This window comes from Xenopus laevis, chromosome 7S, assembly GCF_017654675.1.
Source record: "Xenopus laevis strain J_2021 chromosome 7S, Xenopus_laevis_v10.1, whole genome shotgun sequence".
NCBI lineage: Eukaryota > Metazoa > Chordata > Amphibia > Anura > Pipidae > Xenopus > Xenopus laevis.
The window spans coordinates 109,639,995-109,661,619 of record NC_054384.1 but is presented as its reverse complement, the minus strand read 5'-3'; the positions used below and the strand labels follow the sequence as shown (position 1 = coordinate 109,661,619).

Below are 21,625 nucleotides of genomic sequence, written 5' to 3'. Positions count from 1 at the left end.
GCGGGGGGGGGGTTAAAGTGAAGTCTACGGCACAGGGAATCCGTGTGTTACTATTACAGGAAGTACATCTAATATACAGGTGGGTAGCGCCTTCACTGATTCAGTTATACCACGTGACTCACGCAAATATCTCATGGCCAGAAAGCTGGTTCAAAGCCTTTGGCAAAACACATAATTGAAGCAACACAAGCTGCTTGGCTTAGAGATGCCCCGGCTGCCTGATTAGCAGATAATGCTGCAGCCCTGAATAAATAACATATTAACAACATCATAAATAGCTTTAACTGTTGCAACATGGAAACATCCGGCTTGAACCAGATTCCCAGATGGCAGCCATTGCTAAATCTGAATTAACCACTTAGATATTCTAAAATATTCCCTTAGAATTATAGTGTTACTATATAAACACAGTATATAACGGCTATTGGCAAACCTAGGGGACTGTTCCTGCTGAATTGTGCTTAGTACAGGGAATACCTATACTGCTATAGTTTTATGGGATCTCTCTGTCCAGACTATGAGCAAACTTAGGGGACTGTTCCTGCTGAATTGTGCTTAGTACAGGGAATACCTATGCTGCCATAGTTTTATGGGATCTCTCTGTACAGACTATGAGCAAACTTAGGGACTGTTCCTGCTGAATTGTGCTTAGTACAGGGAATACCTATGCTGCCATAGTTTTATGGGATCTCTCTGTACAGACTATGAACAAACTTAGGGACTGTTCCTGCTGAATTGTGCTTAGTACAGGGAATACCTATGCTGTCATAGTTTTATGGGATCTCTCTGTACAGACTATGAGCAAACTTAGGGGACTGTTCCTGCTGAATTGTGCTTAGTACAGGGGAATACCTATGCTGCCATAGTTTTATGGGATCTCTCTGTACAGACTATGAGCAAACTTAGGGACTGTTCCTGCTGAATTGTGCTTAGTACAGGGAATACCTATGTGCCATAGTTTTATGGGATCTCTCTGTACAGACTATGAGCAGACTTAGGGGACTGTTCCTGCTGAATTGTGCTTAGTACAGGGGAATACCTATGCTGCCATAGTTTTATGGAATCTCTGTACAGACTATGAGCAAACTTAGGGGACTGTTCCTGCTGAATTGTGCTTAGTACAGGGAATACCTATGCTGCCATAGTTTTATGGGATCTCTCTGTACAGACTATGAGCAAACTTAGGGGACTGTTCCTGCTGAATTGTGCTTAGTACAGGGAATACCTGTGCTGCCATAGTTTTATGGGATCTCTCTGTACAGACTATGAGCAAACTTAGGGGACTGTTCCTGCTGAATTGTGCTTAGTACAGGGAATACCTATGCTGCCATAGTTTTATGGGATCTCTCTGTACAGACTATGAGCAAACTTAGGGGACTGTTCCTGCTGAATTGTGCTTAGTACAGGGAATACCTGTGCTGCCATAGTTTTATGGGATCTCTCTGTACAGACTATGAGCAAACTTAGGGGACTGTTCCTGCTGAATTGTGCTTAGTACAGGGAATACCTATGCTGCCATAGTTTTATGGGATCTCTCTGTACAGACTATGAGCAAACTTAGGGGCTGTTCCTGCTGAATTGTGCTTAGTACAGGGTACACGCTTTTTATTCAGCAGCTCTCCAGTTTGCAATTACATCCATCTGGTTGCTAGGGGTCCAAATTCCCCTAGCAACCATGCACTGATTTGAATAAGAGACTGGAATATGAATAGGAGAGGCCTGAATAGAAAGATGAGGAATAAAAAGTAGCAATAACAATACATTTGTAGCCTTACAGAGCATTTGTTTTTTAGATGGGGTCAGTGACCCCCCCATTTAAAGTGGGTCAGAAGAGTAAGACAAATAATTCAAAAACAATATAAACATTGTTTCTCACTGGCTTTAGTTGCCCTTTAATATCAGGTGCATATCTCAGAATCTAAATTCCCTTTACTGTCAGGAAAGAAGTGACATTGTTTTTTCAGCCTATAATTAACATGGAGCCAGAGTTCAGCCAATCCCGTGTGACTATGTTTGTAATGGAGCTCAGAGTTGGCTCTAAGGTGTGGCCCCCGTGCACATAAACATGAGGGGAGCACATGATACCGTTTGTGCACAAATATAATTCAGGACCCCCTCCCCATGCTGCACACGTCGCCTATAAATGAAACTGTATATTCTATAATAAACCTGCTGATATCTGCTGATCAGAATGATCGCTATGTTATTGGGAAGCAAAGTTCACCCCCCCCATGAGAATTTCACCCTTTTCTTCTAAATGTGGAACTCAAGGAATGTGGTACAACTCCATTCTTCTCCTTCTCTGGCTCTTCACTGCCCACGTGCGGCACGTTGTGTTACCCCAATGAGATCTTATCAACATCTCACAATGAGAGACAGCCAAAGAATTTGTCATGTTGTGTCACAATGGCACAGGACTTCATTGTCCCCAAAGCCAGGGCTTTCTTTAAATAAACAGGGGTACCCAGGGCACAAATAAGCACTCACCCCAAATCTCCCCCTAACTGACCTTCAGACTGGGCCCCCTTAGCTCATAACAAGGTTACAGATATATAGAAACATTGGGGTAACAGTCACCCTGCTATAGTTCCAGGGGTACCCAGGGCACAAATAAGCACTCACCCCAAATCCCCCCCTAACTGACCTTCAGACTGGGCCCCCTTAGCTCATAACAAGGTTATAGATATATAGAAACATTGGGGTGTCACCCTGCTATAGTTCCAGGGGTACTCAGGACACAAATAAACACTCACCCCAAATCTCCCCCAACTGGCCTTCAGACTAGGCCCCCTAAAAATAAGAACTCACCCCCAAACTTTAGCTCTAATGTGGCACTTTATTTGTAACAGGTTCTGCTATGACGTTGGAGCTAAAGCAGATTAAAATCTGGGGCCCTTGAAGTCAGATGGTTAGTGACCCACATGGGTGTTAGTGAGCGGCGACACTGGGGGTGTCATGATGTTTCCATGTGTCCCCAATGTAGGAGGCTCAGCACAATTACACACAGAGATACAAATAGCTGAATTCCTCTCATTCCTTAACCCAGAGAAACAAAACGAGAGAGAATGTGGGAGCTGTCGGACAGGTTTGGGGGGATTTCTTTCCGGCAGTGACTTTAACTCCCTCTGTGCCATGTTGTTGATTAAATAAATCAGAGACCTTTCTCCTCAACCAGTCGATAAATTATGTTTTGTTTCCAACCACAAGAAAATGTATAAAAATAAAATGAAAATCAAGGCGGGCTGTGATTGGCTGTACTGATACCACTATACACTGCGGTGCCTAATGTAATATGTATGTGTATATACAGCTCCTTTCCCTGGTTATATATCACCTGCTCTATACAGAGGCCTATATACATTAGACTCAGAGCAGACAGTTTGGGCAAGGCCAGACATGGCGTTTTTACGTTGCGTTTTTACGTTTTCAGCGCGTAGGTTTCTTTTCCCAACATGCACTTCTCATTAATTCCGCTGGTTGGAAATAGAAAATAAAAAAGCTACTTAGAAATAGAAAAACCATTTACATGCAAAATGGAGCAGGAATGATAGTCCATACACAACGTAATTACGCCACCGGCCGTAAAAACGTATATGCGTCATTTATCTTGCGAGAAATTTAAACGCCATGATTAAAATACCCTGCGTATTTACATAACGTGTGGTTTCAAACTTGCAGATCCCATAGAGTCTATCGATTTGGTAATTTCTTGACGTATTGGCGTTTCTGCTGAAAAACGCCAATACTGGAATCCCGTGGCGGATTTCAGCTGGCAAGAGCCCTGTGAGAATTGCCATAGTGCATTTTCCATTAGTTTCAGTGGTGGTGCATTTTATGCCCGATGGAGCTTTTTTAAAAACGCAACGTAAAAACGCCACGTCTGACCTTGCCCTAACCCTTCTAACACTTTCCTCTTGTCTCTGTCCCTATAAAGCAGTGGTCCCCAACCAGTAGCTCGCGAGCAACATGTAGCTCTCCAACCCCTTGGATGTTGCTCTCAGGGTCCTCAAAGCAGGAGCTTATTTTTGAATTTCAAGCTTGAAAGCAAGTTTTAATTGCATAAAAACTAAGTATAGTGCCAAGTAGAGCCCCTTGTTGGCTGCCTGTCAACATAGGGGCTACCAAATAGCCAATCACAGCCCTTATTTGGCACCCAAGGGACTTTTTCATGTTTGTGTTGCTCCCCAACTCTTTTTACATTTGAATGTGGCTCACAGGTAAAAAAGGTTGGGGACCACTGCTATAAAGCAAGGCACTAGGTGGTACTTTATCAGCAGGTTCTGCTTAGTAATAATGAATAAACCCTAATTAGACTTAATTAATATGGTGAGACAAGCACCAACCCTTTTATAAGAGACGTCAGGAGGGCAGTGAGTGAGGGTAGGACTTCATGATGCGCGTGGACTCCACACGTCGCAAAGAGACTAAACGAATGCGACGTGTCCGATGTTTTACAGAAAACAGGAGTGAAGGAGAAATCGCAGGAAACAACTACATTCATGCGACTGTCGGATGAAAACACAGATTGCATTTGTTTCCTGAGATTTCTCCTTCACTTCCGTTTTCTGTAAAACATCGGACACGTCGCATGCGTTTAGTCGCATTGCGATGTGTCAGGTCCATGCGCACCATGAAGTCCTACCCTTAGTGGGAGTCAGGGGGAAGAGTCATAGATGAACTTGCAGTAATTATGGCAGATATTAGAACAGGTGTGAGGGTGGCTGGGAGTTGTAGTGCAACTAGAGCAGAGGGACAATAGGTAGGACAGCTCTGCTTTAGGGCTCTTACACATGAGCGTTTTTACCTGCGCTCCCCTGCGTTCCATTTTTCGGCGTTCAGCCGCAGGGGAGCGCAGGAATAGACGCATTTAATTATTTCAAATGGGGCTGTACTCACACAGGCGCTTTTAGGCGCCGAACGCAGGTTGAGACGCAACATGCTGCATTTTTCCTGCGTTCGGCGCCTACATGCGCCTGTGTGAGTACAGCCCCATTTGAAATAATTAAATGCGTCTATTCCCGCGCTCCCTTGCGGCTGAACGCCGAAAAACGGAACGCAGGGGAGCGCAGGTAAAAACGCTCATGTGTAAGAGCCCTTATATATCACAGACTCCCAACATTAGAGCACCCTTTTATCTAAGGGCTCTTACTGACGAGCGGTTGAAGCTGCGTTCCGTTTTTCAGCGTTCAGCCGCAGGGGAGCGCTGGAATAGACGCATTTAGCTTTTTTCAATGGGGCTGTACTCACACAGACGCGTGTAGGCGCCGAACGCAGGTTGAGACGCAACATGCTGCATTTTTCTTGCGTTCCGCGCCTACACGCTCCTGTGTGACTACAGCCCCATTGAAAAAAGCTTAATGCGTCTATTCCTGCGCTCCCCTGCGACTGAACGCTGAAAAATGGAACGCAGGGGAGCGCAGCTTCAACCGCTCGTCAGTAAGAGCCCTAATACAGGCCAGCACCCCATTTGTATACAGGTTTATTCTGTAACAGTTCAGGTGGAGCCCCCACAAACAGACACTGAAACTGAGTGTCATTCCAGGACCCCCCATTCATTGCTTTCCCTATTGCTCTGACCAATAAGGCACCATAAGTAAAGGGGAGAGGGGCCAGGTGATTGGCATGTGAATATGTGCATAACATTAGGGAGTTTCAGGTGGGATGGGGCCCTCCAGCAGTCTCAGTCTCAGTCTCAGTATCAGTGAGGCCCCTCTGCTGAATAGGCAACTCTATTTATTTGACTTTATGGAACCGGTATCCCCCCGCCCTGTTTATTTCAAAGGAAACTGCAGAGCAGAAAAACAAAAAGATCCCCACCCCTGGCACCAGCCCCACTCCCCATAAATCCACCTCTCCGGAGTTTCAGGCAGAGTCTACAAGTAGCAGTGAGAGGGGCGGGAGCTGCCAGACAAGTTGGGCTCAGGTGAGTAACAGGTGCACAGGTGTGTGGGGTGGGAGAGGGGTTTTCTGATTGGGGGGAGAATCATTTATTCATTTGGGCTTTTTGCTATTGACTTGATTTGCTCTAAACCTCACCTTGTTCTGGCTCAGATGGGGCAAATCACAGAATTTGATGGGCAGGTGAGGTTTCCTTATATAACCTCTTCAGCTTTACCACATTTGCAGCCTTGTTGCTTTAAGGAGTCAGGGCCCTTGAATGTGCAGGTTTATTCAATGTACCCCCTTCCCTCATGTACAGATTTAGCTCAAAAGCTGAACAGTAAATGACTACGTCTCCTTCTGTTCTTTGACTCTTGAAACAATGTCGCAGAAGTCATTTCTTCTCCAGGTGTATTTTCCAGTATTGTATTAGGAGTCAGAACTAGCAGTGCAGAGAAAAATCAGCGCAAACAGACCATGACTGATCCCCCTACTACTGGGTGTGTTATTCTTAGGTGTAAATTAATGGGCTGATCTGCTGCTGAGACAATGTAGTAGGGACTAGTGGGTAAGGGCAGGGGCAGGGAGGCTATTTTTTTGATATATTAAGTTCAAATTGTGCCTGAGGTTGTAAGTGTGACCAGTGTTTACAGTAAGGGACACTGTGAGGGTCAGACTGGGATCAGCGGGACATCACGAAAAATTCAGATGGGCCCCAACCCTCAAGGGCCCCAACCCTCAAGGGCCCCACTGACCTGGACCCTCTACCTACCTGACTCCCCTCTGCTCTCTGGCCACAAGGAAAAGGAAATAGTTGTGTGTGTTGGGGGGGAAACACCTGGAAGATCCTGGCCCCTCCGCCACCTGAGGCAGCAGCAATTGCTGCTGGCCTCCATCCCCCGGAAATTAGCTCTTAAAGCAGTGATCCCCAACCAGTAGCTCGTGAGTAACATGTTGCTCCCCAACCCCTTGGATGTTGCTCCCAGTGGCCTCAAAGCAGGTGATTATTTTTGAATTCCAGGCTTGGAGGCAAGTTTTGGTTGTATAAAAACCAGGTGTACTGCCAAACAAACCCTCCTAGAGGCTGCCAGTCCACATAGGGGCTACCAATAGTCAATCACAGCCCTTATTTGGCACCACCCAGGAACATTTTCCGTGCTTGTGTTGCTCCCCAACTCTTTTTAAATCTGAATGTTGCTCACGGGTGAAAAAGGTTGGGGATCCCTGTTAAAGTATAAGGAGCATCATTTTTGGCGCCCCTGGTACTTAGTGGGGCGCTGCTGCCTGAGACGACAGCCTCAACTTGCCTCATTGGCGAAGCACCCCTGGGAAGACCCCACGTCTGAGGTGTGGGGCCCTAAGTAGGCAACCCTGGGTGGTCCCGGCCCCCCAATACGACACTGGACACTATTGTTGGTGAAGGAGTTGACACTGTGTATAGTGAGGCAAGAAGGTGCTGGTGGAATGAGGTTGTATTGTGTGTGTGTTGTAGGTCAATGAGAACTGGAAGTGTATTGTGAGGGGAAGGGATTGTGGGACAATGTGTATAGTAAGGCAAGATGGTCCCATAAATAGTAAAGAATGAGGCATTATGGGAGAGAAGAGCCATTGGGGCCCAGTAACATCTCGTTCAGCTACTGGTCAGGTTGTGATATTGGGCTGCCCAAAAAATGCCCTTGATTTACTTTGTTATGGGTGGGAACAAAAGAATTTGTGAGGTTGGGGGGGTACAGCACTGGAATCTAAGGTTTAGGACAGTTTTGGGGGCGGGACTATAGAAAGAAACTGCCTGTGGGTGGGCGGGGCTTCAAAGCAGTCTCCCAGGGGGGTTGGGTGGGTGTAGCAGCTGCCCGAGAGGGAACAACTAAATTTGCAACTTGTTTCATTCTGAGAGTCACATTACTGAGCCGAACTGCTGCTTAGCTTTTCCTTGTGTGAGATACTCGCTACCTGCTGCTGCTGCGGTTTGTCTGCACAATCTGTTTGTGGTGCATCTGGGCTTCATGTCAATTCCTATGGGCTGGAGATCTATATAGTTCTGGGGTATTCCGGCAATGTCACTGGGGGTCTCCCTCTGCCGTCTCTTCAATCTGCAACTCCATCCGGAATCTGTCTGTTCCGGATAAACAGAGGAAAAATATTATCTTTAATATTTGTATAATACACAAGAGCCATGAATATCCTGTAAATTCTATCCTTATAAACGGTGTTTAGTGATGTCATCAGTTATAATTGGAGCTTAGTGATGTCATTTCTGTCACATGATTCACTGAAAGGTTTGTAAACATGAGGATATCTGAAGTCACCCTGGATTTCCATGAAACCCTTTGGTGACTTATAATATCCTTATATTTTACAGTAGGGGGTGATTTATTCATGATATAATATTTTTATCAGTGGGTAGGAGAAGGATTCCCACCCTGAAGGGAAGTGAAACTAATATTTTCAGAGTTGAGTGCACTAGAGGTTGTTTTAAAGTGGAACTTTACTCTAAACACTTCCCAATATCCATTCATTCCTCATTCTCTGCACTGCTGCCCCTGACTCCTGATACAACTTCCCAATAACCATTCATTCCTCATTCTCACTGGGTTTATAGTTCTGTGTAACTGTCATTGTGTCTGTCCCTTTCTCTTCTCTGCACTGCTGCTTCTGACTCCTGATACAACTTCCCAATATCCATTCATTCCTCATTCTCACTGGGTTTATAGTTCTGTGTAACTGTCATTGTGTCTGTCCCTTTCTCTTCTCTGCACTGCTGCCTCTGACTCCTGATACAACTTCCCAATATCCATTCATTCCTCATTCTCACTGGGTTTATAGTTCTGTGTAACTGTCACTGTGTCTGTCCCTTTCTCTTCTCTGCACTGCTGCCTCTGACTCCTGATACAACTTCCCAATATCCATTCATTCCTCATTCTCACTGGGTTTATAGTTCTGTGTAACTGTCATTGTGTCTGTCCCTTTCTCTTCTCTGCACTGCTGCTTCTGACTCCTGATACAACTTCCCAATATCCATTCATTCCTCATTCTCACTGGGTTTATAGTTCTGTGTAACTGTCATTGTGTCTGTTCCTTTCTCTTCTCTGCACTGCTGCTTCTGACTCCTGATACAACTTCCCAATATCCATTCATTCCTCATTCTCACTGGGTTTATAGTTCTGTGTAACTGTCATTGTGTCTGTCCCTTTCTCTTCTCTGCACTGCTGCCTCTGACTCCTGATACAACTTCCCAATATCCATTCATTCCTCATTCTCACTGGGTTTATAGTTCTGTGTAACTGTCATTGTGTCTGTCCCTTTCTCTTCTCTGCACTGCTGCCTCTGACTCCTGATACAACTTCCCAATATCCATTCATTCCTTATTCTCACTGGGTTTATAGTTCTGTGTAACTGTCATTGTGTCTGTCCCTTTCTCTTCTCTGCACTGCTGCTTCTGACTCCTGATACAACTTCCCAATATCCATTCATTCCTCATTCTCACTGGGTTTATAGTTCTGTGTAACTGTCATTGTGTCTGTCCCTTTCTCTTCTCTGCACTGCTGCTTCTGACTCCTGATACAACTTCCCAATATCCATTCATTCCTCATTCTCACTGGGTTTATAGTTCTGTGTAACTGTCATTGTGTCTGTCCCTTTCTCTTCTCTGCACTGCTGCCTCTGACTCCTGATACAACTTCCCAATATCCATTCATTCCTCATTCTCACTGGGTTTATAGTTCTGTGTAACTGTCATTGTGTCTGTCCCTTTCTCTGCACTGCTGCTTCTGACTCCTGATACAACTTGCCAATATCCATTCATTCCTCATTCTCACTGGGTTTATAGTTCTGTGTAACTGTCATTGTTTCTGTCCCTTTCTCTTCTCTGCACTGCTGCTTCTGACTCCTGATACAACTTCCCAATATCCATTCATTCCTCATTCTCACTGGGTTTATAGTTCTGTGTAACTGTCATTGTGTCTGTCCCTTTCTCTGCACTGCTGCTTCTGACTCCTGATACAACTTCCCAATATCCATTCATTCCTCATTCTCACTGGGTTTATAGTTCTGTGTAACTGTCATTGTGTCTGTCCCTTTCTCTGCACTGCTGCCTCTGACTCCTGATACAACTTCCCAATATCCATTCATTCCTCATTCTCACTGGGTTTATAGTTCTGTGTAACTGTCATTGTGTCTGTCCCTTTCTCTGCACTGCTGCTTCTGACTCCTGATACAACTTGCCAATATCCATTCATTCCTCATTCTCACTGGGTTTATAGTTCTGTGTAACTGTCATTGTGTCTGTTCCTTTCTCTTCTCTGCACTGCTGCTTCTGACTCCTGATACAACTTCCCAATATCCATTCATTCCTCATTCTCACTGGGTTTATAGTTCTGTGTAACTGTCATTGTGTCTGTCCCTTTCTCTTCTCTGCACTGCTGCCTCTGACTCCTGATACAACTTCCCAATATCCATTCATTCCTTATTCTCACTGGGTTTATAGTTCTGTGTAACTGTCATTGTGTCTGTCCCTTTCTCTTCTCTGCACTGCTGCTTCTGACTCCTGATACAACTTCCCAATATCCATTCATTCCTCATTCTCACTGGGTTTATAGTTCTGTGTAACTGTCATTGTGTCTGTCCCTTTCTCTGCACTGCTGCCTCTGACTCCTGATACAACTTCCCAATATCCATTCATTCCTCACTCTCACTGGGTTTATAGTTCTGTGTAACTGTCATTGTGTCTGTCCCTTTCTCTGCACTGCTGCTTCTGACTCCTGATACAACTTCCCAATACCCATTCATTCCTCACTCTCACTGGGTTTATAGTTCTGTGCTGTTGTTATTGTTACTTTATATCTCTGTCTAAAAAAGCTTGTCTAGATCTGTTTATTAGAAGACTTCTGCTACATTGTTTTAGTCGTCAGGACCAGAAATGTAGCAGATAAAGCCGCGCTGCTTCCAGTAGAAATTAACGCATATCTTTAAAGCCATGAAACATTTCTAATGAATGTTTATTGGGAAGTTGCTAAGAATGATGTTAATTAGGGCTAACGAGCTGTAATTATTGGTTCAATGAGCCGAAATCTAACAAAGTGGTTCCTTTCATCTCCGGCAGGTTGTACAGACAAAATGGCAGAGAAAGGGTCTTCGGGGATGGTGACCTTCATTGTGTTTGGGAATATTGTTATATTGGTGAGTAACAGCATTTTCTATATTATTTATACTTTTTTTATTATTCCTTTGGGTCTGACCTTGTATAATTGTGGACCGGGCCGGATTTACGTAACGGGCGCCCCTAGGCCCACTGTTGTTCACTGCCCTTGTCCCCTCCCTTTTATTTGCTTAAATTTTCATCATTGGGACTGGAACAATGAGATTTTTAACAATTTTATCTCCTGCTCATCCCCAGTGTTACTGAACCAATGTGGGTGTAGTTGAGCAGCTTGCCGTAAATTAAAGTCCTGCTGCCCTAGGCCTGAGCCTTGGTGGCCCTCCACAAATCCAGGCCTTATTGTATACTGTGTGTATGTATGTATGTATGTATGTATGTGTATATATATATATATATATATATATATATATATATATATATATATATATATATATATATATATATATATATATTGCACAAAAGCTATGAATATCTTGATAGCCTTATAAACAGTGAGTTCTGAGGTCATCAGTTATAAACGGTGAGTTCTGATGTCATTTCTGTCACATGACTCACTAAAACTTGTGTATTAAATAAATAAAGTACCCCCAGTTGTACAATATGAGGATATTATAAGTTACCTCGGAGTTCCATGACCTGTATAACTTATAATATCAGCAATAACTCCAATAAACCCTATCCCAGAAGTGCCGTCTGCCTGTTTAGTTTTGTAACTTATAATATCCTTATAATTTACAAAAAGGGGTATAATTTACAAAAAGGGGTATAATTTACAAAAAGTGGTACTTTATTCACTATATATTAGTGTCACCATGCACTGCATTGCTCTGTATCCTCTTCTTAGGCAATGTTGTCATTCCACCAATCCTCCCATCATCCTCTGGCAAGACTTTTTCCCCTAGAATGCACTGGGGTGGACATCCAATTGTCCTACATATGTTGCTTCTTGGAGACCATGAGTTGATAGTTGGGGCCCATAAGCTGCACAGTTCTATATACACAAATCATTGGGTCTGGGCTCTTCTATAATAAGACGGCTAGATCTGGTGGGCACCTTGTTGGGGGCTGTCCATGATGGTTGCACCCTCTGAGCGCATTGTGGGTCAGAAGGCCCTATCAACTGGAGGAATCTGGAATTTCTCGTTGGACTGGAAATGCTGCTTGAAATCTTATGTCTGTTTGTTATTTTTGATTGAGGAGCCTATTGATGGGTTAGGTTTCCCTTGAGTGATAAAGAGCAGAATCGAATTCCATGGATGCCAAGTGCCTTACCAGAGATGAGGAGGGGGAGAACCCCCAGATAGACTCCGCCCATAGTGAAGCAATGGGAATAATGACAGACAAACTAGGGGAATGTGGTGCAAAACCTCTGCTGGGACTTGGCTGGAGATGGACCATAGGCTTTATAGAGCACATTAGGTTGGTACCATTGCTGGCTGGTTTATAATCTGGGTGTCCATATCCTTATAGTATATCTCAAGGGGCAGTTCCTTTTGCTTGGAACTCAAAATCCAGTTGAACCAGCTGGAGGGTAAATAACAGTTGCATTGTCCACATTCTTTGTACATTCCGGCCATGCCAGTAAACTCATCGCAATGGCGTCCAACCAGCCCAACCAATGAGAAGGGGGCTCTTCCAATTTCTAGTCTGTTCCATGGAGTAACTAATTCAAATTTTACATTTCATTGGTTTTACTGCAGTGGACTGATTAGAGCTCATTACTGATTGGTTGGTTACCCCGCCAATTGAATTTGTATTTTTTCCATGGATCTCTTGGTTTTTCTAATTTCTTAAAAGCTCTAGTGATTGGAGAAAAAAATTGCCAAGTATCGGTTGTCGAGGTGCTGTAGAAATCAGTGGGAGCAGATCCTATTGGACCATTTTTAATCCAATCAGAATTTAACATCTTCAGATTTTTCCCCCTGCTATGAATGGTTTGGAAAAACTAAAAATTTTTAGAGGTTTTAAAGGTATTCTGATTTTTTAAGCCAACTGTTCAGCGCTTTTTTAAATTCATAAGTTAGAGTCTGTGGGGCTCATTTATCAACACTGGGCAAATTTGACTATTGTCAGTTACCTATAGCAACCAATCAGTGATTAGCTTTTGGAAGCCAGCTGCAAGTAGAACAATGAATGCAGCAATCTGATTGGTTGCCATGGGTTACTGCCCATGGGCAAACTTGCCCAGTGTTGATAAATGACCCCCTATGAGTTTAGTCGTGGTCTCAAAAATCTCTTAAACCACTAAAATTCGACCTTTAAAAAACAGACCTCCACATTGTAAGATTCATCTTTGCCATGAACCAATAATTAATGAAAACAGAAGCCATTTGTGTCAATCGGAGATGGTGGCGCTGTTGTATTAGTGCAAATAAGTGCAAAGAGGTGAGAAGAGGTACTGCAGGTGACAAAGGATCCAGGCTGTGCAGGTTTCAATGGGTTGTGGTTCTTACTCTGTTGTGTTTCATTGCAGCTCTCTGGCCTTGCGCTGTTTGCAGAGACGATCTGGGCAACCACCGACCCCTACAAGGTCTATCCTATTCTGGGGGTGACTGGGAAAGATGACGTTTTTGCCGGCGGCTGGATTGCCATATTCTGTGGATTCTCATTCTTTATACTTGGAGTCTTTGGCATCCTCGCAGTGCAGAGAGGGAGTCGCACTATGGTTCTGACGGTAAGATATCTCTCAGATTCTCCCACTTCTCTGTGTTTAAAGGGCTTGTTCACCTTTTAAATACATTTTTAGTTTGAGTCTAAGTAGGGATGCACTGAATCCACTATTTGGGATTCAGGCGAATCCCCGAATCCTTGGTGAAAGATTCGGCTGAAAACCGAACTGAATCCGAATTTGCATATGCAAATTAGGGACAGGAAAGGAAAAAGTGGAAACGATTCTTCTTTTGTGACGAAAAGTCACGTGACTTCCCTATCCGCCCCTAATTTAAATATGCAAATTAGGATTCGGATTGGCCAGGCACAAGGATCCGGCCGAATCCGAATCCTGCTGAAAAAGCCTGAATCCTGGCCGAATCACAAAATGAATCCTGGTTTTCTGAATCCCTAATTCTAAGACAATTTGCAATTGGTTTTCATTTGGGGTTTTCAAGTTATTTAGCTTTTTATTCAGCAGCTCTCGAGTTTGTGGTTTCAGCAACCTGGTTGCGAAGATTCAGATTCCCCTAGCAACCATGCATTGATTTGAATAAGAGACTGGAATATGAATCGGAGAGGCCTGAATAGAAAGATGAGGAATAAAAAGTAGCAATTATAATAGTTTTAGCCTTACAGAGCATTTTTACCAGGCAGTTGTTATCTTGTGTTAGGGAGCTGCTATCTGGTTACCTTCCCATTGTTCTGTTGTTAGGCTGCTGGGGGGGAAGGGAGGGGGTGATATCCTTCCAAATTGCAGTACAGCAGTAAAGAGTGACTGAAGTTTATCAGAGCACAAGTCACATGACTGGGGGCAGCTGGGAAACTGACAATATGTCTAGCCCCATGTCAGATTTCAAAATTAAATATAAAAAAAAGAATCTGTTTGCTCTTTTGAGAAATGGATTTCAGTGCTGAATTCTGCTGGAGCAGCACTATTAACTGATGTGGGAAAAAAAAGTTTTCCCACGACAGTATCCCTTTAACTTAAATAGATACTGACCTGATCTCCCCTCTCTTGCAGTACTTGGTGCTGATGATGATCGTCTATATATTTGAATGCGCCTCCTGTATCACTTCCTTCACACACAGAGATTACGTAAGTAGCTGAAGGCATTGGGGTCCCTTTTTGCTTTGGGGTCCCAGGATTTGTTGTAACAATTTGATATATAGGGTAGATTTATCAAAGGTCGAGGTGAATTTTCAAATGAAGAAGATTCCGATTTCAAGTTATTTTTGTGTACCTCGACTAGGGAATAGTCCAAACTTGATTCGAATTTGAATTTATTTTAAAAAATTCGAATTTCGAAATGTTATCATGTACCGTCGCTTTAAAAATTCAAATTTGACCATTCGTCATCTAAAACCTGCTGAATTGCTGTTTTAGCCTATGGGGGACCTCCTAGAACCCATTTGAACTCAAATGGTGGACTTTGAAAAATCCAAGTTTTTTGGGAAAAACTTCGAATCCAATTGGATCGAATGCGCTATTAACTCGATTCGTACGATTCAAATTCGGCTGAATACGGACCTATTCGACCAAAAAAAAAAAACCATTGACTTAATTTCGGTTGGTCTTTTTGAATTCAAATTTTGAAGTTTTTTTTCAATTCGAAATTCGACCCTTGATAAATATGCCCCATAATGTCCGGGGTATTTTTACCTGCAGGAACCCCTGCCCAACAGGCTGGACGTCCCAGACTATAATAACACCCCTGTATTGGGATAGGGGTTCCCTGGGATTTCTTTATTTTAATGCTTCCCCTTTGTATCTTTCAGATGATCAACTCCAATGTGATTAAGGGTCAGATGTTGACGTACTACTCAGACAGCAGCACCCCCCAGGGAAGGGACGTCACCGGCGTGTGGCTCAGGATGATGCTGGAGGTAAGAGATCCGGCCTCAGATCTCTGAATAAGGGGAGCCATTCTCCCCCACAGTTTAAAGGGCAACAAGGATCACAAAAAAGTGAATTAATTGGTTTGTTCCCTTCTGATAGAAAAACTGCTGCGGTGTGGACGGGCCCCTGGATTGGGTGGATTATTCCTCCACTTTCCGCAAGACGTACAATGAAACCACCGCCCCTTGGCCCTTGTGGTGCTGCCAGAGAGACAGTAACTTCCAGATCATCAATCAGCAGGGATGTGTAGTTGGACTCAAGTCTTATGTTTACCAGCAGGTAAGTTAGTTTGCCCTTCTTTAAAGAAAACCTCCTGCAAATTTACTTTCGTTAGCAAAGGGGTGAATTTTCTTCGCCTGCCGTGGATTAGCGGAACTATTTTTTTGCTTCAAAGTCAATGGGCATTTTTTTTTTTTTTTGAGAATTTCGCCGTCTGCAAATTTTTTCGCCAAAATTCACCATGACAAAAAAGTTGCAGAGAAAAACACCCATTGGGGTTCATTTATAAACTTCGCGCAAGGCCGATTGCTTCGCAAAGTGAATATTTGCCCTGCGCATGGTTCTATTTATAAAGCTGAATAAGTGTGGTACAATCAGAATTGCAAATGGTTTTTTTTTCACAATGCGAATGTGAAAAAGAGCTTTTTAAATATGTCAAAAATTGTGAATATTTATCTGCGACTGAATTACGCCACAACTTTGGTGGCGGAGAAAATATTCGCAAAACAGTTTCACAATTTAAAGGGATACTGTCATGGGATTTTTTTTTTTTTCCAAAATGAATCAGTTAATAGTGCTGCTCCAGTAGAATTCTGCACTGAAATCCATTTCTCAAAATAGGAAACAGATTTTTTTTATATTCAGTTTTGAAATCTGACATGGGGCTAGACATATTGTCAATTTCCCAGCTGCCCCAAGTCATGTGACTTGTGCTCTGATAAACTTCAATCTCTCTTTACTGCTGTACTGCAAGTTAGTGATATCACCCCCTCCCTTTCCCCCCAGCAGCCAAACAAAAGAACAATGGGAAGGTAACCAGATAGCAGCTCCCTAACACAAGATAACAGCTGCCTGGTAGATATAAGAACAACACTCAATAGTAAAATCCAGGTCCCACTGAGACACATTCAGTTACATTGAGAAGGAAAAACAGCAGCCTGCCAGAAAGCATTTCTCTCCTGAAGTGCAGGCACAAGTCACATGACTGGGGGCAAACTTTCTTCCACTGTCGGAAGTGGTCGCTAAACAGTTTCCGGGTTCGCAAAAGCTATATTAAATTCGCGCAAAAGCAAATTTGTTTACATAGAGGCATAACTTTTCACATTGCGAATATTTTTTCCATTGCCGACTTTTATTACATTCCTCCAATTGACTTCAATGTGTTTTTTGCAAATTTTTTTCGCAAATTTTTATGCAGTTTCTCAAATTTTTCAGCAAAGCAAAGCGGGACAGATTCGCTCATTACTACTTTTTAGTATGACGCGGAGTGTGAAATTCTGAGACAATTTGGAGGGTGAATTGGGGAGGGCTGGAATACAAAGATCAGTAATAAAAAGTTACAAGAAACATAAAATCGTAGCCTCACAGAGGAATAGTTTTTTTTATTTATTTATTTTTTATTGGCTGCTGCGGTCAGTGCCACCCCCCACAGTTTGAAAGCTGAGCCAGAAGAAAACAAATTAAAAAGTGATACTAAGAAAAAAACTGAAGACCAACAGAATAATTTCTAACTGGAATTGCTATAGCGTAATAATTTAATTTATATACCGGCCTTCCTATATATTTATCTTTATTCCCTATTAATAACATTGGGATCACTGACCTTCCTATATATTTATCTTTATTCCCTATTAATAACATTGGGATCGCTGACCTTCCTATATATTTATCTTTATTCCCTATTAATAACATTGGGATCGCTGACCTTCCTATATATTTATCTTTATTCCCTATTAATAACATTGGGATCACTGACCTTCCTATATATTTATCTTTATTCCCTATTAATAACATTGGGATCACTGACCTTCCTATATATTTATCTTTATTCCCTATTAATAACATTGGGATCACTGACCTTCCTATATATTTATCTTTATTCCCTATTAATAACATTGGGATCACTGACCTTCCTATATATTTATCTTTATTCCCTATTAATAACATTGGGATCATATCACTGGCCTTCCTATATATTTATCTTTATTCCCTATTAATAACATTGGGATCACTGACCTTCCTATATATTTATCTTTATTCCCTATTAATAACATTGGGATCACTGACCTTCCTATATATTTATCTTTATTCCCTATTAATAACATTGGGATCACTGACCTTCCTATATATTTATCTTTATTCCCTATTAATAACATTAGGATCACTGACCTTCCTATATATTTATCTTTATTCCCTATTAATAACATTGGGATCACTGAGCTTCCTATATATTTATCTTTATTCCCTATTAATAACATTGGGATGAGCCATCATTTTTACCGGCCAGGTCTGTAAAATACCGGCCAGGTGGCAACCCTAGCTGTAGTACCTACTCCTGAGCTATTCTCTTCCCATGGTCGGACAGGAACCTTCCTCTAGTTAAGCTACACTCCGCAGTACTTACCCAGGTACAGAATGCTTATTCTATGTACATCCTACTACTGTGCTGCTCTCTCTCCAGTGGTTATGGGTGGGACATGGTTGATCAATAGTCACGCCCCTCTGCATGTCCATGGGAAAGAGAGCAGCGTTGGAATCGGAGGTTAAGAGCCTGACCTCTACAGTAGAGATTACATTCACTTACCTTTAGTAAAACGTCCAAAAAAACCCCCCCCACTAATCTCATGTTGTTCCATTTTACAGGGCTGCTTTGATCACATATCCAATGCCATCAACAGCTACACTTGGGGCATCTCTTGGTTTGGCTTTGCCATCCTTATGTGGACGGTGAGTTACGTGGAGCCTGGGAGCAGTGTGTCTGTACTGGGGGGTAATATATTACAGAAGCTTGCCGTGGGGATACATAGGTGTAGCACTGTAAGAAGTGGCTTGGTGATTGTGAGCTCTTGGGATCTATGGAATGGATGATTATTCTAATGCCTGATCCTCTTCTCCCCACAGATGATCGTCATGTTGGTAACTATGTACAACTACACCAAGATGAACTGAGGAGCCACATATCCCACGTGTTACCTGGCGCTGCCCAATAAAAGAGCTTTAAGCCTCCCCAGAACCCCCATTGGACTCGTTTTTTTCCTGAAGCGATGAACTGCCAGTTGTTTCCTTTGTCAGCCTCCTGGGGGCGCTCTCTCAAAATCCCTTCATTCTCTGGGAAATGGAGAAAAGGACTTCACCCCCCCCAACAGGCATTTGCCTTGTATAGAGCAGAGTTGCCTTGTATAGAGCAGAGTTGCCTTGTATAGAGCAGAGTTGCCTTGTATAGAGCAGAGTTGCCTTGTATAGAGCAGAGTTGCCTTGTATAGAGCAGAGTTGCCTTGTATAGAGCAGAGTTGCCTTGTATAGAGCAGAGTTGCCTTGTATAGAGCAGAGTTGCCTTGTATAGAGCAGAGTTGCCTTGTATAGAGCAGAGTTGCCTTGTATAGAGCAGAGTTGCCTTGTATAGAGCAGAGTTGCCTTGTATAGAGCAGAGTTGCTGTACATTAGAACAACCTGTGCACCCAGAGAGCATTTTATTCTATGTCTGCTCCTCTTCCATGTATGTATTCTAGTTGATCATTCTGCTTCCCAAGGGACACGTGTCTTAACTTTATTTGTGTTACATAATACTATAATACTTTAATTCTATAATAATTGGTACCGGCACCTGCTCTCACAAGGGCCAATGGTTTCATGATTTATATTCCTATTACTGAACTGGAATGTTATGTTTCATTCTTGTGGATTACAGGGGCTGCTGGGAATTGTAGTTCAGTGATTATTTGCTGGTTGGTGGCTAGCCTTTAATTCCAAACATTGTTTTATGATTGGGAAGCACCAAAACCGACTGAGAGCATTTGATTCAATGAAGCCACAAGCCCTGCCCTTTATACTCTCACTTCAAACACCCACCTGGAATATATATTTCCTTTTGTATAGTACAGTGTTTTGTCTTGTTAAGGAAAAAATAAATGTATTATGTGTTTCTTAAACTGAATAACTAAGATTTATAAATATATATTGTAAGGAGCTTATAGTAACAGTGGGATAATAGTCTCTGGGAAGGGAGTGTGACTGTGAGATAGCAGGTATAGTAGGGAGAGATGATGTCTATAGTAACAGTGGATAATAGTCTCTGGGAAGGGAGTGTGACTGTGGGATAGCAGGTATAGTAGGGAGAGATGGTGTCTATAGTAACAGTGGATAATAGTCTCTGGGAAGGGAGTGTGACTGTGGGATAGCAGGTATAGTAGGGAGAGATGGTGTCTATAGTAACAGTGGATAATAGTCTCTGGGAAGGGAGTGTGACTGTGGGATAGCAGGTATAGTAGGGAGAGATGGTGCCTATAGTAACAGTGGATAATAGTCTCTGGGAAGGGAGTGTGACTGTGGGATAGCAGGTATAGTAGGGAGAGATGGTGTCTATAGTAACAGTGGATAATAGTCTCTGGGAAGGGAGTGTGACTGTGGGATAGCAGGTATAGTAGGGAGAGATGTGTCTATAGTAACAGTGGGATAATAGTCTCTGGGAAGGGAGTGTGACTGTGGGATAGCAGGTATAGTAGGGAGAGATGGTGCCTATAGTAACAGTGGGATAATAGTCTCTGGGAAGGGAGTGTGACTGTGGGATAGCAGGTATAGTAGGGAGAGATGGTGTCTATAGTAACAGTGGATAATAGTCTCTGGGAAGGGAGTGTGACTGTGGGATAGCAGGTATAGTAGGGAGAGATGGTGCCTATAGTAACAGTGGATAATAGTCTCTGGGAAGGAGTGTGACTGTGGGATAGCAGGTATAGTAGGGAGAGATGATGTCTATAGTAACAGTGGATAATAGTCTCTGGGAAGGGAGTGTGACTGTGGGATAGCAGGTATAGTAGGGAGAGATGGTGTCTATAGTAACAGTGGGATAATAGTCTCTGGGAAGGGAATGTGACTGTGGGATAGCAGGTATAGTAGGGAGAGATGTGTCTATAGTAACAGTGGATAATAGTCTCTGGGAAGGGAGTGTGACTGTGGGATAGCAGGTGTAGTAGGGAGAGATGTGTCTATAGTAACAGTGGATAATAGTCTCTGGGAAGGGAGTGTGACTGTGGGATAGCAGGTATAGTAGGGAGAGATGGTACCTATAGTAACAGTGGGATAATAGTATCTGGGAAGGGAGTGTGACTGTGGGATAGCAGGTATAGTAGGGAGAGATGGTGCCTATAGTAATAGTGGGGTAATAGTCTCTGGGAAGGGAGTGTGACTGTGGGATAGCAGGTATAGTAGAGAGAGATGTGTCTATAGTAACAGTGGATAATAGTCTCTGGGAAGGGAGTGTGACTGTGGGATAGCAGGTATAGTAGGGAGAAATGGTGCCTATAGTAACAGTGGGAATAGTCTCTGGGAAGGGAGTGTGACTGTGGGATAGCAGGTATAGTAGAGAGAGATGTGTCTATAGTAACAGTGGATAATAGTCTCTGGGAAGGGAGTGTGACTGTGGGATAGCAGGTATAGTAGGGAGAGATGGTGTCTATAGTAACAGTGGGATAATAGTCTCTGGGAAGGGAGTGTGACTGTGGGATAGCAGGTATAGTAGGGAGAGATGGTGCCTATAGTAACAGTGGATAATAGTCTCTGGGAAGGGAGTGTGACTGTGGGATAGCAGGTATAGTAGGGAGAGATGGTGTCTATAGTAACAGTGGGAATAGTAGTCTCGGGGGCATCTCTACTCAATGACAAAGCCACACTTACCCGCTTGATATCTCTTTATTGATCGCTGAATAAAATGTTACATTTCAGTCATTTGGAGGTGGGAGTGAAACAAACACGAGGGAGGGAAACTCATTTCATTACAAGTACAAAATGTAACCAACGTGGTGTTTCCGCCGCCCCCACTCGCTGAT

General features: G+C 43.1%; 1 protein-coding gene across 1 annotated transcript; it reads left to right on the top strand.

Moving 5' to 3' along the window:
• Positions 1–6,025: 6,025 nt before the first annotated feature.
• Positions 6,026–19,726, top strand: upk1a.S (uroplakin 1A S homeolog; the record flags this gene model as incomplete). Its single annotated transcript, NM_001093265.1, is given in 8 exon segments — positions 6,026–6,380; positions 10,979–11,055; positions 13,509–13,709; positions 14,709–14,783; positions 15,464–15,571; positions 15,684–15,863; positions 18,447–18,530; positions 18,705–19,726. Coding segments are annotated over 7 exon segments (759 nt in total). The 3' UTR covers positions 18,753–19,726.
• Between the last annotated feature and the right edge of the window lie 1,899 nt (positions 19,727–21,625).